The 21,772-nt window shown below is 33.8% G+C and overlaps 2 protein-coding genes across 4 annotated transcripts in view; one reads left to right on the top strand and one right to left on the bottom strand.

The window, feature by feature from the left end:
- The window catches only part of rictor (rapamycin-insensitive companion of Tor), a 65,680-nt gene extending 49,643 nt beyond the window's left edge, over window positions 1-16,037 (top strand). For 2 of the 3 annotated variants that reach the window (XM_076499783.1, XM_076499784.1), the window contains 2 exons: window positions 11,287-11,425; window positions 15,081-16,037. In XM_076499783.1, coding sequence (XP_076355898.1) covers window positions 11,287-11,425; window positions 15,081-15,158 — 217 coding nt within the window. In that variant the 3' untranslated portion in view covers window positions 15,159-16,037. Of the gene's footprint in view, window positions 1-5,122; window positions 5,242-11,286; window positions 11,426-15,080 lie in introns of all 3 variants that reach the window. The other variant, XR_013027871.1, reaches the window with a different exon arrangement.
- Window positions 16,038-17,872: 1,835 nt separating this feature from the next.
- On the bottom strand, window positions 17,873-21,181 carry ATPsyndelta (ATP synthase, delta subunit). Its single transcript, XM_076499804.1, has 4 exons — window positions 20,922-21,181; window positions 19,970-20,123; window positions 18,677-18,765; window positions 17,873-18,156 (listed from the first exon to the last, which is right to left on the bottom strand). The coding sequence occupies exons 1-4, from the start codon at window positions 21,051-21,053 to the stop codon at window positions 18,034-18,036; spliced, it is 498 nt and encodes a 165-aa protein (XP_076355919.1). The 5' UTR covers window positions 21,054-21,181; the 3' UTR covers window positions 17,873-18,033.
- Between the last annotated feature and the right edge of the window lie 591 nt (window positions 21,182-21,772).

Consider the following 21,772-nt stretch of genomic DNA (forward strand, 5'->3'; position numbering starts at 1 on the left):
AACGAATTTACAGGGTTTTTTTTTCTCTGTACATGGATATTGTGGTTCATACTGGAAGGTTTACTTCTTAGTTACGTGAAGGAATAGTTAGGCCTTATCCAACACATTGCAATAACTTCATAATTTGGCCTACTAACACCAGGTAGAGACATTCTTCCAACTCTCACGTAACAAATCTGCTTCTCTAATTATGGGGTTCTAAGGTGGAGTTTGTATTTCACTTGTATAGGTATATGTCTCCCTGATTGAACAGAGTAAGTTCACGGCCATGCAACTTAAATTCTACAATTTGTTTCACTTCACTTTTTAGAGGACTCTCAGGATCACCAGCTTTTTTGGTAATGAGCTGAAACCTTTGTTAGGCATGCATGTTGGTTCAATTTTTGGTTTCTACATTGAAGTCTCAAATTTCATTAGTTTTTACAGGGAGTCATAGTTTCACCTTTATTTGTGAGTCCAGACATCAGCCGCTAAGTACGTTGGTACTCAGAATAGATTCTGTCTATATCAAAAGTTTCCATTGTTTATTCCAATCTCCAGCAGCATCAGTAGTTATTGTATGCCTTTGGGGACTTGGTTCCAAGAATTTCTGGACATGTAACAACCTTAATCAAAGGCCCAGGAGTTTAGTCACACTGATTATTTAGTTCCCATCTTTCCTACTATTATCTACCCAATTTGTATGGATTCTGTATCCTGCAGTTTGTCAGAAGTTGGAACTTAGTTTTGGGATTAACTGAGTTTAATTGGTCTGGGGGGTTAGTGAGAGAGTTGGGCTAATTCTTCAGAGTTTTTACTCCTGTGAATTGTTGGGCCTAAGCAGACAGGAGATTGGTGTCCAGTCATCAGTCTTTTCTTTTCTGTGTCAATGCCTAGACTCTCCAAGGTACAAAAGTTACTCGTTCTCCAGTTTGCATTGATTTTTTACTGCAACTGTAGATCTACAACATGGTTGTAGTTAGCCTCTATCTGTTCTTTGTCTTAACAGTAGAGTCCCACCCCTGTCACATTTCTTGTGCATAAGGGTCAGGTACTGCAGTTCCAGGTTTTTCCATTCTCACATAGGCATCACATGGGTTTTGCCATGAGCTATTTGTATAAATATGTCAGCCCAGTATAGCCAGGTGGGTTAAGGCATTTGACTCGTCATCTGAGGTCATGGGTTCGAATCCCCATCACACCAAACATGCCATTTCAGCCGTGGGGGCGTTATACTGTGACAGTCAATCCCACTATTCGTTGGTAAAAGAGTAGCCCAAGAGTTGGCAGTGGGTGGTTATGACTAGCTGTCTTCCCTCTAGTCTTACACTGCTAAATTAGTAACAGCTAGTGCAGATAGCCCTCATGTAGCTTTGAGATAAAATCTAGATAGGCTTCCCTTTTTGGACTATAACATCTATTTTTTGCTCCAATTCAATGTCAACGTTGTAAGTATTTTTATTTCTCATCTCATCTCTCAGTTGGGCTCAGGTGCTGTATGCTTATTCATTTCTCCTTCTACTGCACAGATGGTTCTTTCTCTTCTGATAATGTAGATATCACTCAAGTTCTTTGTGCCTTTGGGACAATAATGTAAACAATCCTTTTAGTGGTCTTTAAGGGATAAAGAATCAAACATATCTGTTCACTGGTTTCCCCAATTTCCTTAGTTGGGATCATTCTTCAATCTCAAAGGGTTAAATCAGGACACTACTGTTATTTGCCACCTCACCCAGAGTTCCATTCTTTTCATGAATGCCTTGCTTCAGGGATGGGTTGCATATACCAACAGTCAGGAATTCCAGAGTCTATGCATAGACAACGAGAGTTCCCTACACAATGTTTTCATTCATTTTGCTCTTCAACAGACAAGGCATCATGATCTGAGATTCATAAGGGGTAAATTGTCATGCTTCATTCTGACTATTCTTTGGTGGTGTTTTATGTTTCTCATTGAGGAGGCATGTGGTCCTTATTTTCAAACTTTGGCCAAAACAAAAATAACAATAAAAAAAATGGTGCAGCAGTTTAAACAATCTCAGGATGCAGGCTATAATGTTGAATATGAAATGTACTCTAGGTTTCGGAGGTGACTGTGGAAGTAGGACTCACACTGCAGTGGGGATACACTGTCTATCAATCTTAACCTCTATTTGCCAGTCTCACATAAAGAGATAAAATAAATTAAGATTAAGATAATAGAAACAGAAATTAAAGTAGGAGAGTGAGATGTGTGTGTGCGTGTAATGTTGCAGTCTAATTACTCTAGTAAGCAACCTTAGATATAGGGACAAAATCCTTTTAATTTCAACCTCGATTAATGAATCTTCAGCTATCTGACTGGAGCTGGCCTAAACTGATGAACACTTATACAGTTATACCCATGATACAGGAACCATGTTCAGGGTGAATAGCAAGCCTGTTCTAAATATAATGCAGTTTGCTCATTCATATACTAGTCTTATCTTGGTACACCAGTGATCTATGCAGATGTTTTCTGTATGGACAATGCATTCTCCAGCCCCTCTACCTTGTGGGATTCTAACTATAAATGTCAGTAGGGGTAAGTATGTTTTGGATGTTAACATTTCCCTAAATAAAAAATGTGTTTCCGATAATACTTACCCTTGCTGACACTCTCACACCATTCCTTGCTACTAAGAGCCAGTGTTAGAGACTGGAAATGTGTTAATCTTGAAAAAGTGATAAAATTATCTAAAAAGAAGTGCTTCTATACAGTACCACGATAGAGAGTGCATTGATGTAAGTAGAAAGTTTCATGAGATACGTATTGCCAGAAACAATTGAATGGGGTCGCACATGACTTCCCCTACCGAGCGAGGAGTTTCCCGAAGTTCTGGAAACCCCATTCACGCTGTTATCTGACATATTTTTAGTTTGGCTGCCATAGGTTTTTCTTTGCAAAATAGTACCTATAGTAGGTTGCAATTACTTGCTATAGGAGCAGTGTCCATACAGGACCGTTCTGCCCAGCCGTTGTTCCTTAGATTGGAGTCATCTGCCTGGCCAGATTGAGTGTTGCGCCATTAATGAAAAGCAGAGGGTGTCAAAGAACTAAATATATCGACAGCCTCAATAACTATGTCACCAAGAACTCAATGAGCAACATCGAGTTGATAAGGAGGATTGACAACAGAGAAGTCTGGCATGCCATGGTCGTCGATGTCTGCCGCAGATTTGACACATGAAGAAGAAAAATTGAATGGGGTATAAGAGACTGGAGTGAGCAAGAAAAATATCACACTAATGCTTAGATGGGCAAAGAAGAAATGTTGGATGTCAAGTAATAGCCATAAGTGTCACCGGAGGTAAGTATTATCGGAAATCCATTTCAGTTTCGGAAAATGTTAATTTGTATCTATTTGTAAACACCCAAGATGAGTTTGGAATGCATTGTTCTTTGACTAGGACTAATTAAATTCAATCAGCCACAACTTATGTCTACCGAGCTCTTAATTTCTTATTATATTACATAATTTCAATTATATTTGATGGCCTGTGATTAATAACAAAAACTAAATTCCTGACTAATTACATATGGCACTTTAACCCATTTGCTCCTGGTGTCTTAAAATGAATGTGGCTTGAGGTTTTAAAGCGTTACTTTAAAAATATTATTAAATAACAATTTTACTACTTATTACCAAAGAAATTGGCATGAAAATGTAGTTTATAATTTACATTTTATTATACATTTTAATTTTTTAATTTAAAAGTCATTGTAAGGAAAAAATGTTAAACATCAAGTTTTATGTGTCACATTCAGTCGTCTTATTGCTGTTTCCTTTTTATTATTACCACAATGCAATGTGTTCAAGTAGCTATGAATTAAAAACTCAAATTTGAGGTTGTAGCCAAACTAAATATGAAATAAGAACCTCCCACCTCTATAAATATCAATATTTTTAGAGAATCTACAAGAGTGGCTCCTCCCACTGCAACAATCTTTTAATAGCTCTTGTCTAGATCCACCTACTCTCAATCAACTCCTGTTTATAACCAATAGAAAGAATATTCTCCCCTTTGTATAATTTTGAAATTTTTGCAAACAGCTTGAAGGAGAAAGTAATAATTTTGCCAAAACTGTTGAATTATGATGGATAAGTCATTGCTTTGAATAGAAATCGGATATTTTTAACCCACATATAGTTTATTTAGAGACCCACCTAAATTACAGAAACCTTAAGTGTATTAGTATAGTAATTTGATAATTTTTCGGTTTACAAAAAATTAATATTTGAAACCTACAAAAATTAGTATCTATATACCCTCCATCAAGAAGAATAGACAAGGCTTAGCATGTTTGATGAATGTGCAACAACATTTTGTAACATGGTTTTGTACTCACAGTATTTGTTTTTCAGTGTACTTCTCATTTAATTTCTATGTTTTAAAAAATGTAACTAAAATCTAAACATTTGTGAGTAAATAGTAATATGTATATTTATATACAGGTGCAGCATACAAAAGCTGAAATATCAGTATGATTTTTCAGTATACTTGTATTATAGTCACATTTGTATTTTATAGGCCAATACATAGTTATGTCTACCGAATTTGTGTTATTCTAATTTTCTAAACTGAGGTAAGTTAGAACCAAATTATACAACATTCATAATCTTTGTACAAAGAAACGGCTGTATGAATGAATGAATGTGTGAAAATGTATAGACATGTATTTTATTACAAACATTTTAGAAAACTGCAACAGCCATACTTGTGATAGCATATACAGTATAACATTATAAACTGATTTTCAGACATGATAGGGAACATCACTATGGTACATATAAGTGTATGAATGCTGAAACATTTTTTAAAAAATATTTAACTCAAAAACAATAAAAAAATATTCTTAAGATTTGTTAACTTTTAAAAAAACTGTTTACAAAGGAAAAGAGCAGACTTTTATATTCTGCATAATCTGAACTTCTTTTTGAGGCTAACACTAGTGTGATACTCTTCAAAATGTTTCATACAAAGAAATTTATCACATATTTTACACTTTGTAAGTACTTTAATTTCAGGAAGACATAGTCTGTGATTTTTCTGTTACCTATGTCAATAAGTGTAGGGAAGTGCTTGCCAAAAGTAAGTCCCAGAGGTGATGAGTTCTGTTCAGTTCCAGAAAGTGGTATACCAGAAGGACCGGGTCTGCTTTGAAATAGAGGCTCAAAAAGAACTGCGACCAGGTCCATTCTGGGATAATTCTGGCTTATTGGTCTGTTGTATGTACAAAATGTAAGCATTTATAACTGTTAAGTCCAAAAATGTTTTAAAACAATTTTTTACACCTTTTATTGTCCTTCGTCCAGTAGAATAGTAATTTAAATGTTGGTCATTTATGTCCACTCCTCTCATAACTTATTGTAGTCCACAGTAAACTGAGGACTTTCAACCTCATCATACTTCCCTCTTCTTGTCACTGTTGTCATCATACTAGAGTGTATAGTTGAAAGTGCATAAATGTCTCATTTGTCTGTCCAATTTAAAGTTGTCAGAGTTTCACATTAACAAATCATGCTTGACCTCTCTGTACGTTTGTAGAAAATAGTAGGTTTGTGGGAAATAGTCTGTCTTTTCTGCATTTCTCTCAAGCATAGGTTATCATAGTTAGTGGTTTGTCAAATGGATGATTGGAAATATGAAAGTTGTTGATGAAAATTCAGTGCCTTAATCTGTTGTACTTGCTCATCAATTCCATCATAACATTATCTGCTAAACCTTTTAGCTGGCATTTGTTCCTCTGCCTGTGTATATTTTAAATTTCAGACAGTATCCACTCACAGCTTCTGCCAGAACCCACAACTTGATATCTTGCTTGACATGTTTTTTTAGAAAATATTAGAGAAAAACCAATTCAACATTTTAGAAGAGTGGTTTAAAGCAAAATATTTTCGAAGATTGTCTATAACAGGTGTAACTTTAAAGCCTTTCTCACAGTTAGGGTCTAAGAAGAGTTTTAGTGTTATTATTGAAGTGTAAGGTAGTATGGATAGTTAATAATCTGTCTTTAGCAAAGATGTTAGAGAACCAAGGAATGTGGTAAAGAAGATAAGTAGACCAGAAGTCAAAAAAAGAAAGACAATGCTGGAGTCCAATACCTATTGTTAACCCAAAATAAGATAAAATATTTTCATGGGTAACATCTGTACGTTTTATGGTTTTTGTTCTTTTCGGGATTCACATTCTTGCTGTGTCTGTTTAAATCATGCATACTGATTTGTTTCTGTAACAATACAGTTTAGAAGTTTCAAATGTGAATAAAAGTTTAAACAGATCAATAACTGTATTTGTAGAAGTTAACCTGTGTCCTGCTGGGAAAGAATAGTCTTGTTAGATACTATAACTCTACCCCTTCTATTCTTCATCCTGCCTCTTTTCTGTGGTAGTTGTGTAGGTTTTCTTGGTTTACAATGTCCTCATCTGATGATTTTTCACCAGCTACTCCCTGATCCATCCATAAGACAGAATCGAGAAGAGCTGGCTGTAGATTTTCTTGCCATTTAGTTTTTTTTACAAAGATTTTATTCGAGGCATTACTGTATTAGCAGAAACTTCTTCAACATTAGATATTTCTGACAAAATGTCTTCTTCATCAGATGAGAGTGACACATTTAGAAGAAACTGTTTCTTTTTCTCAGTGAGATTTTTATGTATCATAGATTTCAAAAGGTAAACATGATATGATAAAATGCAGGAACAACTACAGTGAATTTTGATCAACAAATATATCTGACTGGCAATAATAGTCAGTTACAAACTCTTTGTTAACCTGAAGATGACCTAAGAAGGTCAAAACATTGTTCTGTACTTTATTTTAATTACAGTTTTAATCACAATACCAGCCATCTCGAGAATATATTTTTACTTCAGATGGGTTTCTCCTCATTACAGATAGTAAATTTTATAAGAATGTCCCAAAATAACAACTATGTATACTTGTGCTATGAAATTCCACCCACACATCAAATGGGTGACCAGTGGTATCCAAACACCTGTAATATAATTTGATTGGCCTGGCTAGGAACCTACAGTATTTATTGAGTCAGTCCAACTCTGAACCATATAATAAATGTTTTCATACATTCTAATTACAGTTTTATTGCCCTGGGCAATTGCAAGTGTTGTAGGAAACATAAGCTGCTAAATCCTATATTGTGTTCTTAGAGCAAGGGGCACATCACTTTACTGCTTTGCACATGCATTGTTGCTCTCTAGACTCTCATATTGTGGTTATATATAAACAGTCTAATAGCACTAGCAGTTATTTTAAGATTTGTTTTCAGTGGATTTCTACTTTATTCATTGACAGTAAAATAAACAAAATATATGGGATATGTTTATCAGTTGAAACTCTTAGGGTACTTCGAAACTTCAAGATCAATAATGAAGCAAAACGACACAGCTGCTCACTTTATTTCTCATTTTACCATTTTTCTTTTCATTATACTCTCATGAATTGTCAACTGGTTGAAGAATCAAGTAAAATATGTGAAAATGGATAAAATTTAAAGTTTTATTGAAAAACATTATATATGTATTTAGGAGGTTTTTAGAGGTTATGCAAATGAAATTAGAGATTTTTGAAACAAAAATATATTTTTAATCTTAAAATGAAAACCACTTTGTACTTGGACTAGTTAAAAGTCAATATTTTCACAGACAAATATTAGTAAAAATAATTATTTAAAAATCTGATAGTCATGTGTAAAAGACTTGTAATGTTAACTGAAAGTCTACCAAATTTTGTGAAAGTACACTTAATGTGTTATAAATTAGTAGTACATAAACTATAATGAGTACAAGTGGTTAAGAGGTTGGTCAAATTCACTGAGCCCATCATGAGAGAGTTAAACTACTAGTAAGTACAAGTCAAAGCATCCATCCCCAGTGACAGGAAAAGTTTAAGTTAATCTATCAATTTAAATTATATCATGGATTTTAAAAAGGTTAATTATTTTGTAGTCTTGGTTTCACTCAGAACCAAAACTGGGTCCCACTTATTCTGCTCGTCACAAAAGTAATTTGTGAGCATATCAGTCACGCTCAGAGCCACTCATCAATAACATACAGTAAATCTACATTTTTATTCTTTAAGTTATGTCAAATTTTGAAAAATGAATAGTGATTAATTGCAAACAACGTAGTACAGAATATTCTGCTTTTAAAATAAAATTTGGCATTCACAGTATTCGTGCCTGTTTTCAATCATTTCTCAAGTGAATGTCAAGCTTTGCCTGCATGTACAACTTCTCAAGAACTGTGCTGCCAGCTGCAACCATGAATGGGAGATGGCCACTGCAGTTCACAACATATATACAACCATAAATGGGAGATGGCCACTGCAGTTCACAACATATATACAACCATAAATGGGAGATGGCCACTGCAGTTCACAACATATATACAACCATGAATGGGAGATGGCCACTGCAGTTCACAACATATATACAACCATGAATGGGAGATGGCCACTGCAGTTCACAACATATATACAACCATAAATGGGAGATGGCCACTGCAGTTCACAACATATATACAACCATGAATGGGAGATGGCCACTGCAGTTCACAACATATATACAACCATGAATGGGAGATGGCCACTGCAGTTCACAACATATATACAACCATAAATGGGAGATGGCCACTGCAGTTCACAACATATATACAACCATGAATGGGAGATGGCCACTGCAGTTCACAACATATATACAACCATGAATGGGAGATGGCCACTGCAGTTCACAACATATATACAACCATGAATGGGAGATGGCCACTGCAGTTCACAACATATATACAACCATGAATGGGAGATGGCCACTGCAGTTCACAACATATATACAACCATGAATGGGAGATGGCCACTGCAGTTCACAACATATATACAACCATGAATGGGAGATGGCCACTGCAGTTCACAACATATATACAACCATGAATGGGAGATGGCCACTGCAGTTCACAACATATATACAACCATAAATGGGAGATGGCCACTGCAGTTCACAACATATATACAACCATGAATGGGAGATGGCCACTGCAGTTCACAACATATATACAACCATGAATGGGAGATGGCCACTGCAGTTCACAACATATATACAACCATAAATGGGAGATGGCCACTGCAGTTCACAACATATATACAACCATAAATGGGAGATGGCCACTGCAGTTCACAACATATATACAACCATGAATGGGAGATGGCCACTGCAGTTCACAACATATATACAACCATGAATGGGAGATGGCCACTGCAGTTCACAACATATATACAACCATAAATGGGAGATGGCCACTGCAGTTCACAACATATATACAACCATGAATGGGAGATGGCCACTGCAGTTCACAACATATATACAACCATGAATGGGAGATGGCCACTGCAGTTCACAACATATATACAACCATAAATGGGAGATGGCCACTGCAGTTCACAACATATATACAACCATGAATGGGAGATGGTCACTGCAGTTCACAACATATATACAACCATGAATGGGAGATGGCCACTGCAGTTCACAACATATATACAACCATAAATGGGAGATGGCCACTGCAGTTCACAACATATATACAACCATGAATGGGAGATGGCCACTGCAGTTCACAACATATATACAACCATGAATGGGAGATGGCCACTGCAGTTCACAACATATATACAACCATAAATGGGAGATGGCCACTGCAGTTCACAACATATATACAACCATGAATGGGAGATGGTCACTGCAGTTCACAACATATATACAACCATAAATGGGAGATGGCCACTGCAGTTCACAACATATATACAACCATGAATGGGAGATGGCCACTGCAGTTCACAACATATATACAACCATGAATGGGAGATGGTCACTGCAGTTCACAACATATATACAACCATGAATGGGAGATGGCGACTGCAGTTCACAACATATATACAACCATGAATGGGAGATGGCCACTGCAGTTCACAACATATATACAACCATAAATGGGAGATGGCCACTGCAGTTCACAACATATATACAACCATAAATGGGAGATGGCCACTGCAGTTCACAACATATATACAACCATAAATGGGAGATGGCCACTGCAGTTCACAACATATATACAACCATGAATGGGAGATGGTCACTGCAGTTCACAACATATATACAACCATAAATGGGAGATGGCCACTGCAGTTCACAACATATATACAACCATGAATGGGAGATGGCCACTGCAGTTCACAACATATATACAACCATGAATGGGAGATGGTCACTGCAGTTCACAACATATATACAACCATGAATGGGAGATGGCGACTGCAGTTCACAACATATATACAACCATGAATGGGAGATGGCCACTGCAGTTCACAACATATATACAACCATAAATGGGAGATGGCCACTGCAGTTCACAACATATATACAACCATGAATGGGAGATGGTCACTGCAGTTCACAACATATATACAACCATGAATGGGAGATGGCCACTGCAGTTCACAACATATATACAACCATAAATGGGAGATGGCCACTGCAGTTCACAACATATATACAACCATGAATGGGAGATGGTCACTGCAGTTCACAACATATATACAACCATAAATGGGAGATGGCCACTGCAGTTCACAACATATATACAACCATGAATGGGAGATGGCCACTGCAGTTCACAACATATATACAACCATGAATGGGAGATGGTCACTGCAGTTCACAACATATATACAACCATGAATGGGAGATGGCGACTGCAGTTCACAACATATATACAACCATAAATGGGAGATGGCCACTGCAGTTCACAACATATATACAACCATAAATGGGAGATGGCCACTGCAGTTCACAACATATATACAACCATAAATGGGAGATGGCCACTGCAGTTCACAACATATATACAACCATAAATGGGAGATGGCCACTGCAGTTCACAACATATATACAACCATAAATGGGAGATGGCCACTGCAGTTCACAACATATATACATTTGCACCCTTTGAGTATGTTGTACTTTTGAATAAATTAATAAACAGAACTAGGCAATTTGAATACTTTTCATTTGTACCTACATGTTCAGATGTTTGTTACTTCAGTGACAGTATTTTCTAAGTGATACTACAAGTATCAGACATACAAAACAAATTTTTTAGTTAGAACTTGTACTTTTTTTCTCCATGTAGATGTTACAGGATTTTTACTGGTATCTTGATACTTGTAAATATAAAAATTTACCCTTTTTTTTTTCTTTTTCTTCCGTTTTTCAGTTTAAAACAGAAATATCCAAACACATTCCAAGACGTATGTTTGTACTCTGAGATCTGTCTTCAAATGGCTCGATACAACTTCCGTCTTACAGCTCGAAGGTTCCTTCAGGAACTATTCTTTGACATGAAATTTGAACAGGTATATGGAGGTCTTCATTTTGTTTACCATAATGTAAACCCTGCTGAGTTAGTTACAAATAATATTTATTTTCCCTCAAGACTAATGAATGAATTATCATTAGATTTACTTTAAAACATTTTTTGAATTACTTTTTTATGTATAGTTATAAAGAATGTTTTAAAGATATTTTGATAGCATTTTTAGATCTTTAGTTGACACATTAAAATGTACTAAAAATATGTAACTGTATCAGTCTCTCTGTAGTATCTATCAAAAAATGTTTCTAAAATTGCTACTTTTTACTAGCATTAAATTTAGCACACATTTTTTAAGTAGTTCTAAGATATTATGATAAAAAAATTAATATAAAAACACTGTTTTAAAGGTAAAAATTTATTTTGCTATATTTTTCCAGAACCTAAGTTCATACAAATCTTTTCAAGCTGAACCAGTAACTTTTCTGTGTGTTTTTGTTACAATAACATAATTCTTGTTTCTGCTTAAATCAATGGTATATTGGAATAAACTTGAAAGGTAGCAGTCATTTTCACACACACTTTAAATGTCTTTGATATCCATAAATGTATTATTTTATTATTTCACTTTACCTATATAAGTAATAAATTTGCTTCAGCTTTGATGCATCTACTTGTAGCAAACTTAAGTCTAATTCATATCATCTGAACATCGCTTACTATGAGAACTATAAGGACCAAACCTAATATTTTGCTAACTTATTTAAGAAAACAAAAAATTCATATATTCATAGTATAAAACTAATAAAGTACCAGGTCATAGTAAAAGACTAGCATACATAATAAGAAGTTCTGTAACTGTTTTGGAAAAACGTTGAAGGGTTTGTTATGAATCAACCATGTTTCATGAAAATTGCTATTCATTGCATGCAACACGTAACGCCAGAAGTTAATTACTGTCTTGATATTTATACAATTACATTACTTTCAGACAGTGTGTTTCACATGGATGCTACATAACAAACCCAGTATGAAACATATTTCAGATTCTGCAAAGACCAAAAATGCATCTTTCAATTTGGATTATAGGGTTTTCTACCAGTATGGAAAGATAGGAAGTTTTGATATTGTAACCATATTTCCAAAAAATTATAAACATAAATTTTTATCATTCATAAAGTTGTAATTATTCAGAAAAGTTGTAAAATGAGATATTTGAAATTGTGTTACAGTTATTGACAAACTAATGTTTCTTCCAAAAGCATTGTGTCACACATAAAATACATTACCTTAGAAATTTGCTTATAAATGTTTGAGTGGAGTTCTGGAAGAAAACATTTTAGGTAACTATTCACATACTGTGGCTGATAGCATTTACTAGCAATGTTTTTATGAGGTAAAGAATTTCTGACAAGTTTTTATTTATATTACTTTAGTGCAGATGTAATAAATGTGTTATGGATATAGTTTCTCTTATCAGATATATTGTTTTTTTGTATTTATCGCTTTGACAATAATCCACTAGGCAGTGATCATTTTCCTATACTTTTGAGACAGACTGGCCATGGTCGATGTCACCCAACCTGCGTTCCCAGGTGGAAGCTGGATCAGGCAGACTGGTCCACTTTCACTGCTTTCTCAGAACTTGATCCTGCCATCATGAATCAGCCATCAATAGATGACTGTGTGGCAGCAGTAACTGATTGTATTATACAAGCAGCTGCTCAGTTTATTCCTAAAACCTCGATACGTTTTCTACAATATCCTGGTCCATGGTGGAATCCTGCTTGCCACTTGGCACGGAAGGCTTAAAATGGGCCTGGGATACTTTCTGTAGATATCCCACACTTTCGAACCGCATCGCTTTCCAATGGGCCCGTGCACATTCTCGGTAAGACGTCAAATCTAGAAGGAATCTTGGATTAAGTTCACAACTAGCATATCTTCTACCACCAATTCCAAGGTCATATGGGACAGGATTCAAAAGGTCAGTGAGCACAACAATTCTGTCCCCCTCTCGATCTTACTCTCTGATGGCCAAGAGGTAGCTGATGTCCGGAGCATCGCCGATACTCTAGGTGAAAGCTTTTGCTGGGTAGCTAGCAATTCTGCTTGTTCCTCCACCTTCTTGGCCATCAAGACTCTGGCAAAGCATTCACCTCTTTCCTTTTGAACTGACTGTCTCTTTGCCTATAATTGTCCCTTTACACTGGTGAAACTGAAAATGGCCCTTCATCGGTCTGGCAGTACATCTGTTGGCCCTTCATTGGTTGGACCTGATGATGTACACTATGACATGCTGCGCTATCTCTCTCCTGCTTCTCTTGATATTCTTTTAATTGTTTTTAACTGGATCTGGCAGGAGAATGTTTTTCCTGATGCCTGGTGCCAAGCTATTATCTTACCTTTCTCTAAACCTGGGAAAGACCCCAAGATTCCTTCAAACTACCGTCCAATTGCTTTGTCGAACTGTCTTTGTAAGACCTTAGAGAGGACGGTTAATGCTTGTCTTGCCCACCCAATGTAGGTTCTGATGACAGCACTCCACCACAGACCACCTAATTCGACTTGAAACATCAATCAGAGAAGCCTTTCTCAAATGCCAACATCTTGTATCAATATTCTTTGACATTGAGAAGGCTTATGACACAACATGGAGGTATGGCATTTTACGAGACCTCCATATATATGGGTTACGTGGCCATTTGTAGAATACTAAAACATCTGTAAATGTATGTTGTGTCAGTCACAGTGTAGAAGGATACTAAAACTACTGTAAATGTACATTGTAAATGTTGTGTCAGTTACAGTATAGAAGGATACTAAAACATCTGTAAATGTAAGTTGTGTCAGTTACGGTGTAGAAGGATAGTAAAACATCTGTAAATGTACGTTGTGTCAGTTACAGTGTAGAAGGATAGTAAAACATCTGTAAATGTACATTGTGTCAGTTACAGTGTAGAAGGATAGTAAAACATCTGTAAATGTACGTTGTGTCAGTTACAGTGTAGAAGGATAGTAAAACATCTGTAAATGTACGTTGTGTCAGTCACAGTGTAGGATAGTAAAACATCTGTAAATGTACATTGTGTCAGTCACAGTGTAGAAGGATACTAAAACTACTGTAAATGTACATTGTAAATGTTGTGTCAGTCACAGTGTAGGATAGTAAAACATCTGTAAATGTACGTTGTGTCAGTCACAGTGTAGAAGGATACTAAAACTACTGTAAATGTACATTGTAAATGTTGTGTCAGTTACAGTATAGAAGGATACTAAAACATCTGTAAATGTAAGTTGTGTCAGTTACAGTGTAGAAGGATACTAAAACATCTGTAAATGTGCATTGTAAAGGTTGTACAGTGGATCAAAAATATTTTTATTCTTGATGTGAACATCTTTCACGCTGTTCATGCTAGAATAATTAATGTAACATGTATAGTTTCATGTACACCAGACTTGTACATTTTACTAAAATCTTGACACAATTCTTAAAGATGAATGTAAATTCTGTTATATGAATCTTGTTCTTTTAAATGACATTTCTGTTTTCTTCAATAATTTAATACTGTCATTGTATTTTTAAAATATTGTAAAAACATCAGCAGTTTCTAATGTTTTTAAAGGATCAATACAGCTCTGTATACTTGCTTGCTTTGTTTTTAACCTTATATAATGCATTAATTTTTGTCCAACAGGTTTATGAAGAAGCTGAATCTGTTCTAGCTTCATTTTCTCTCCCTGTCTTGCCTCCATCCAGTGAAAGTAAAGCATAGCAATAATAGAGTTGTTAGATTTATAAAAATTCCTTAGTCTGAAATAAGTTGTTTTAACTGTGTTCAAGTATAATGGCAAAAGTTCACATTTGAAACTATATTAGTAAGGCAAAAGATGATACGAGACATATTATCAATTTTGAAGTATATCCAGCTTCTATAAGCTTAACGAACAACAGTTGATCACAAGTGAGAAAAATATATCAAACTAAAGTTCCAAACTGTCTAAAAACTGGTGCCTAGATTATCTGTGTCAAAACTGAATATTTCAAAGAAAAAATACATAGTTTGTAAAAATGAAATAAATAATGCAGGGGGCCCGTGTGTATATTATCAAAACAAGAATTGGAGAATTAACGGAGATGTACTGCTTTTCTCCAAATATTTAAAACCTAAGGGTGAAATATTATACAGCTTTATTATTCAATATAGAAATTCATTTTTGTTACTTGTACACTGATTTATTTTTTTTTCTTACTGAAAGCTAATATGCAGTCATGTTTATTTTTAACAAAACTTTCATTTATAATGTTGCTCTAATTGTGAACCAGCAAGATTCAAGTTAAGATTAAGCTGGTCTTTCTTTCACTACAAACAAGTTGATGTATAAAAGTTCTGTATACTGATTGTTACATGTTTAATTAATCAAAGAAGTTCGTTATTGATGAATATATGTAGATAGCTACTTAATCTATGGTGATATTTTATCTAGTTAAGGAATCTATTCCTTAAATAATGATGTACACTCAGTGATTTTTAACTACAGGTCAAAGGATAACCAATAAATCCAATGTAAATTTGTACAGTCATGAGTACCTTATTGTAAGTAATTCTATTACAGTTTTGTTTGGAAAAAAATAAAATTCTTTTATTGCTTCTTGATTTTGTATGTTTTTTTTCCTACCAGTACAAAATATTTAATGAAACTTTCAGTAATTGTTTCCTTATTAAGAGCAAATTTTCGTTAATGATTTTATGAAGTTTTATAACAATCTTTTTTCTGCTCACAACAGAAATATTTAATCATATGCAAGAAAGCAAATAATTACTTAAACCTTAAGTTTTTTTTAATCTGTGTGATTAGCATTTTTATCATTTCTTAGGTTGTGAAAGTAATAAAATTCTATCTTTTTTGTTTTGAAACAAAAAACAATGTATTTCCTATTATTCTCTTCAAAAACTCATTTTATATATCCAGTCAGTTTGAACTTCACTGATAACTAACACATTGCTATTATTTATTTTGGCAATTACAATGATTACCACTTCAAACTAAATGTCAGATTTATTGGTGACCTGAGACCTGACTTTTGTTATGGCAATAGGTCATACTGTGTGATAACATTTTTCATCAAAATAAATTTGTCAAATGTATAGATATACCTTCTCAATAAACTGTATTTTACCTTCTGTATGCTGTTTAAATACAAAACTTAACAGTAATCTGTCTACATACGAAAGCTACTGTGTTGATAAAGCTTGAGATGCCTCAATAATTAGTGCCCAAACCTCTAAGTCTCTCATTCAAATACCAGTACAAGTGGAATTCTTGTAATATATTTTTTTAAATAAGTGATGAAGTTTAGAACAAGCTCTGTCACTATTTGTGGAAGTACAAGTACCAATGATCTTTTAAAATTAACATTTATTAATACTGGATTTCAAACAATGGCTGTCAAAGTAGCTATGTGCTTTCAGCACTTAACTTTTATGTGGGAAATTTCACATTCAAATCAAAGTGAAGTTAGATTTTTGTTGTTTTTTGTGGTCACTTCAATATCATTAGAGATTAATCAGGGATTGGAGATGCTGGTTAATTAAAACTGTTACAATTTCAGCATGAAGTAGTAGTTGTTCAATCACCTGCTGTGAGGATATAAAAGAGTGTGACCAACTAAGAAAAATTAAAAAGTGAAAAACAAAATATTGATTACAAGAACAATCCTTTTTGAGATTGCATGCACTCATATTGGGTAACTTAAAATTTCATCTTTGGAAACTCAGAAAATTTGCTTCAGATTCAGAATGATAAATGATTCATATCATTTTCTGTAGAGTTATAAATTTCATTCCTTAAATTGTGCCCATAAAATCTGATAGAAATCCAATCACACTTTGCAAAGTTATTAAATGAAAACCAAAAAAATGCCATACTTCCTCATTATAAAAAATGCTTCAAAGTGGTCTAGACTGTCTCATACTAACTTCCAATCTTGTGTGAAACTATCATGTTCATTGATCCATTAGTTTTCAAGATATACACAAAAAAACGTGCACCCAATTCCAATACCCTCGTAGGGCAAAGGTAATTATATTCTTAAGGAATGATAGTTTCTTAGCAAATGTGAACCTATGCTTTGGAGTAGACAAAAAACTTGGAAAATAAATCCACAAGTGCATTGTTTGTGGATAAAATTCTTTGGAGCTTTGCAAATATTTAAGTTTCAACATTTTCTGTTGGAAGTTAAATAAATGTTATGAAATCTCAGTTCCTTCTTCTGAGAAATCTGATAATCAGATATCTGCTTTATACTAAATGTGTTCACAACCTGGAAAGGGTTAATTCATGATTTAGGTTATCAATCAAGTCATTATACTGTTACACTGAACAAGTTCATCTTGCTACATTTCTAATATGATGGGGTCTTGGTATAGGGTGCCAGAAATTACTAAAAAAAGTGATCTGATATTTTTTTTACAACATGACTAAACAATAAAATTGATGTATTTTTAATAGACAACACTACACAATCTGGAGTGCAACTTCAAACCAGTTCCTTTTGAGTGTTTATAGAGATTAATTTTGTTACTTAATCTATTCCTAGAATGTTTTATTATTGTTTAAAAGTATAACTATTTTCATAATTAATGCATTTTATTCAATTGCTTTGACCAGTGCTTCATGGACCTCTATGGCAATCTGAGCTTCTGTTCTAGCCTCGTCAGTAGTTGCAGATCCAAGATCTTGATGGGCCTTGTGCAGCCCTTCCTTACATGCCTGAGATAAGATATAAATGAATTTAAATTAATTCCCAATGAAATAAAATAGTCGCTGTTAAACAATATTACCTCCAGTGACACAAGACATTACCAAATATATTACCAAAGCTCACTTAACACAATGATCTGTAATAACTTTTAATAATTTACAAACATGGCTAAATATTCTAAAATTTTTAGTGTACATTAAAACAATTTTAAGTAAACAAAAAGAAAATTTTCAAATGCTACACCATTGTTAGCGAAAGCCTGATAGCTTAGGTAAACTTAAATTACACGATGTTTAATTAGATTATACTGGAATGTGGTTTGTTGTTGTTTTTTTCAATTTCTTCTCACATTAAACATAGTTTATCATAGCTAATCTAATTTAAAATGTGACTTAAGCAATTTTTATTGGAACCAAATTTTATAACACAACAAATCTATTACAAAATAGCATTTTTTCAAGCTTAAGAATTTTGGAAAAATATAAGTCATAATACTTCTTTATGTATGTTTCATTTAGTAGCACACACCTGATGATCAAGGTGATCAACTGGAACAACTTCTTCAGCTAAGACTTGAACGGAAGAATCATCATTAATTGTCACAGAGCCACTACTTACTGAAAACATAAGATATTATGTACATTAAATACCAAACTACCAACAATCAATTTGATAGGTTTTAATTAACTACTAAGATATGCAAATACAATTTAACTGGATATAAAACAAAATTAACCAGTTATTTCTTTGTGATACTACTAGAAACACATTCACAAATACTCTCGTAGCAATCAATTCTGTTTGCAAATATTTTATAAGTATATAAACTTCAAATTTGAAATATGAGTTACATTTCTTAACATTTTGTAAAATATTATGTTACTTTATTTAAGAAATGAACACAAATTTAGTAAGAGTATATCATCATTACAAGTAAGCTTTGAGGCTGATGCTACCAAAAAATGTTGAATAGAGTTTTGGTACAGGCTTGAAGCTAAAGCTCTTATCACAGGGATGCTTTACAACCCATTCTCCCCAGCACGCTGACTTATAACAAGTAGCAACATATATTTATACCAATACAATTGTTTTTTTTATGTTAAATCCAATGTCTACATATCAGAAACTGATCATAATTATTAGTGTCATCTGCAGTATCACCTGTTTAGCAGTTCCTTTCTAACAACTAAAATAAAGGAATAATAATAAAACCACTCTTATCTCTTACAAAACAGTGTAAGAAATGTTCTTAACTTCCAGTATATATATCCATTAGGTTCTAGTTTAGTGCAGATAGCTCTTGTGTACTTTATTTATAAATAACATAACATTACCCACAAAGAGTTACTGTTGTTACAAACAGATAAAAATCTTTTTGTGGTGTAATGATAAATTATTTTAAGACTTAATTTATATTAAATTCAGTATTGTTTTATAATGCTGATTTCTACTGCCTGTTTACAATGTAATTAATATAATAGTTTTGAAGCTGTTTCTTTACTGGAATACATGCATATATATATTTAAAGCTATGATCTACATGTGTATTAAATAATACTCTAGTTTTCTAACAGATCTACAATACTAAGACACAGAACATATGAAATACTTTCAAAGTAAATTTATTAATAATAATGATTTACCACTTTGTACTGCTTTTTAAAAGCATGTTTAGAAACAAACTTTTCTGTCTTAAGGAAAAAGAAAGATAAAACTTCTACATTTTAAAAAAATCAAGCATCTGAAAATTAAACTTCCAACTATTACAACAATCTTTTTTATATAACATATTTAAGTTGAAGAATACTAAAAATTTCATACCAAAGAACTTTTTAGTAGAACCATCTTGTTCATAGACAGCTACAACACCAGGTTTTAACATAGCTATAACTGGAACATGGTTTGGTAAAATACCAAAGCTACCACTGTACGAAGGTACGTCCACTTGCTTTACATCTACCCGATTATAAAATACCTAAAATTGAAAGGGTAACATTACACTAATTAATTAAGCCTCAAAAAGAATTTAAATCAATTGATTTGAAATAAGTTTTTAACAAAAACCATGCCATTTTGACTGATAGTCAACTTTAACATCCTAACATATTAAAAAAATTATTACACGAGAGTCAAAAAACTGTCAAGAGATATGTCACATCAATGAAAATTTGGTTCCCATAAAATTTCAAGCAAAAATATTGATATCAATAACTTTAAGCTTATTATTTTGGTATTTTTTTAAATATAAATCAACATGTTACATATTCTTCAATCCTATACACTAAGTTACTTAGCATTTTATTGTATTTTTCAGACTGGAAACGGTATCACTTTCTGAATTGTGTACACTAAAATCATAGTTTATTAATACTGAAACTTTACCTTTGAGCATATAGAGAAGATTCAATGAATTTTAATTGTAAACCCATGTTCATTAATCGAACAAATGTTTAAGCTATGCAACATGACTTTGCAAAGAATCTTTTATCTGACTTTCTAAAACTATTTTCCATCAGGATTTAACATAATAGTAGCGTAAATACTGAGAAAATACTGGTTGAAATAATGAAAAGCCTTAGTTTGGCTATTAGTACGATAACTTTATACACCAGCCCCCTATTCAAATACTTAGTGGTAGTAGTAGTAAGAATATAATAAAATTAATACTACCATAGCATTGTAATAACTTCTGTAAGAGTAAAAGTCAGTAACTGTTAAATGCTTAAAAACATCTATATAATTATCAATTATAATAATTAATAAATAACACCACCTTGGTAGGGGAAGCAAAAGTAACAGGCATTTGAGCGTCGGCATATCCACGTGACTTTATTTGTAAAGATTTGTATCTAATTTGATGTCCAAAAATTCGTGAAAATCTTGAAGACACACGAGCAACCGACATCGTTGAAATTATTTAAATTGAATTGTTGAAACCTTACTAACACAAACAAGCAGTTACATATGGCGTAGAGTAAGAAGTTAAAAAAAAATGTCCCTACTAACAATTCAGGTTGTGGTCTCTAGAGGGCAGAAGCATTTGTTAAAATAATAGGCGAAATACGAAAACACAATATATATATATATAATAATAAGCTTTCGTCTGTCGATTGATACACGAAAAAAAATTAAGATGCATTAAATATTTTAAGCCTGGCATGACCTAGCGCGTAAGGCGTGCGACTTGTAATCCGAGGGTCGCGGGTTTGCGCCCGCGTCGCGCCAAGCATGCTCGCCCTCCCAGCCGTGGGGCGTTATAATGTTACCGTCAACCCTACTATTCGTTGGTGAAAGAGTAGCCCAAGAGTTGGCGGTGGGTGATGATGACTAGCTGCTTTCCCTCTAGTCTTACACTGCTAAATTAGGGACGGCTCGGTGCAGTGGGCTAACAACCTACTCACTTAAATACTTGTTGAAGAATCCGCAAGTGATTGCGGCCCTATGTTCCTAGATGGAATCTAATGGTGATAACTAACTAACTAACTAAATATTTTAAACTAGCTGGAGAACTCGTTCGCTGAACAAAAGTTATGTAAATTCATGATTTATGAAAAGTTATCTTAGGACACAGCACAAGAAACAGAAAAGGGACCATAAACACTGAAAAACACCAAACTCAAAATT

This window comes from Tachypleus tridentatus, chromosome 4 (genome assembly GCF_004210375.1).
Source record: "Tachypleus tridentatus isolate NWPU-2018 chromosome 4, ASM421037v1, whole genome shotgun sequence".
Taxonomy (NCBI): domain Eukaryota; kingdom Metazoa; phylum Arthropoda; class Merostomata; order Xiphosura; family Limulidae; genus Tachypleus; species Tachypleus tridentatus.

Excerpts from the sequence above, each read along its gene's own strand:
- ATPsyndelta (XM_076499804.1), bottom strand. The coding sequence starts at position 21,053 with ATGTCGGTTGCTCGTGTGTCTTCAAGATTTTCACGAATTTTTGGACAT. Across the intron at positions 20,124-20,921 it reads CTTTTGCTTCCCCTACCAAG|GTATTTTATAATCGGGTAGA; the intron begins GTGGTGTTATTT and ends TTTCAATTTTAG. Across the intron at positions 18,157-18,676 it reads TTGATCACCTTGATCATCAG|GCATGTAAGGAAGGGCTGCA; the intron begins GTGTGTGCTACT and ends ATCTTATCTCAG.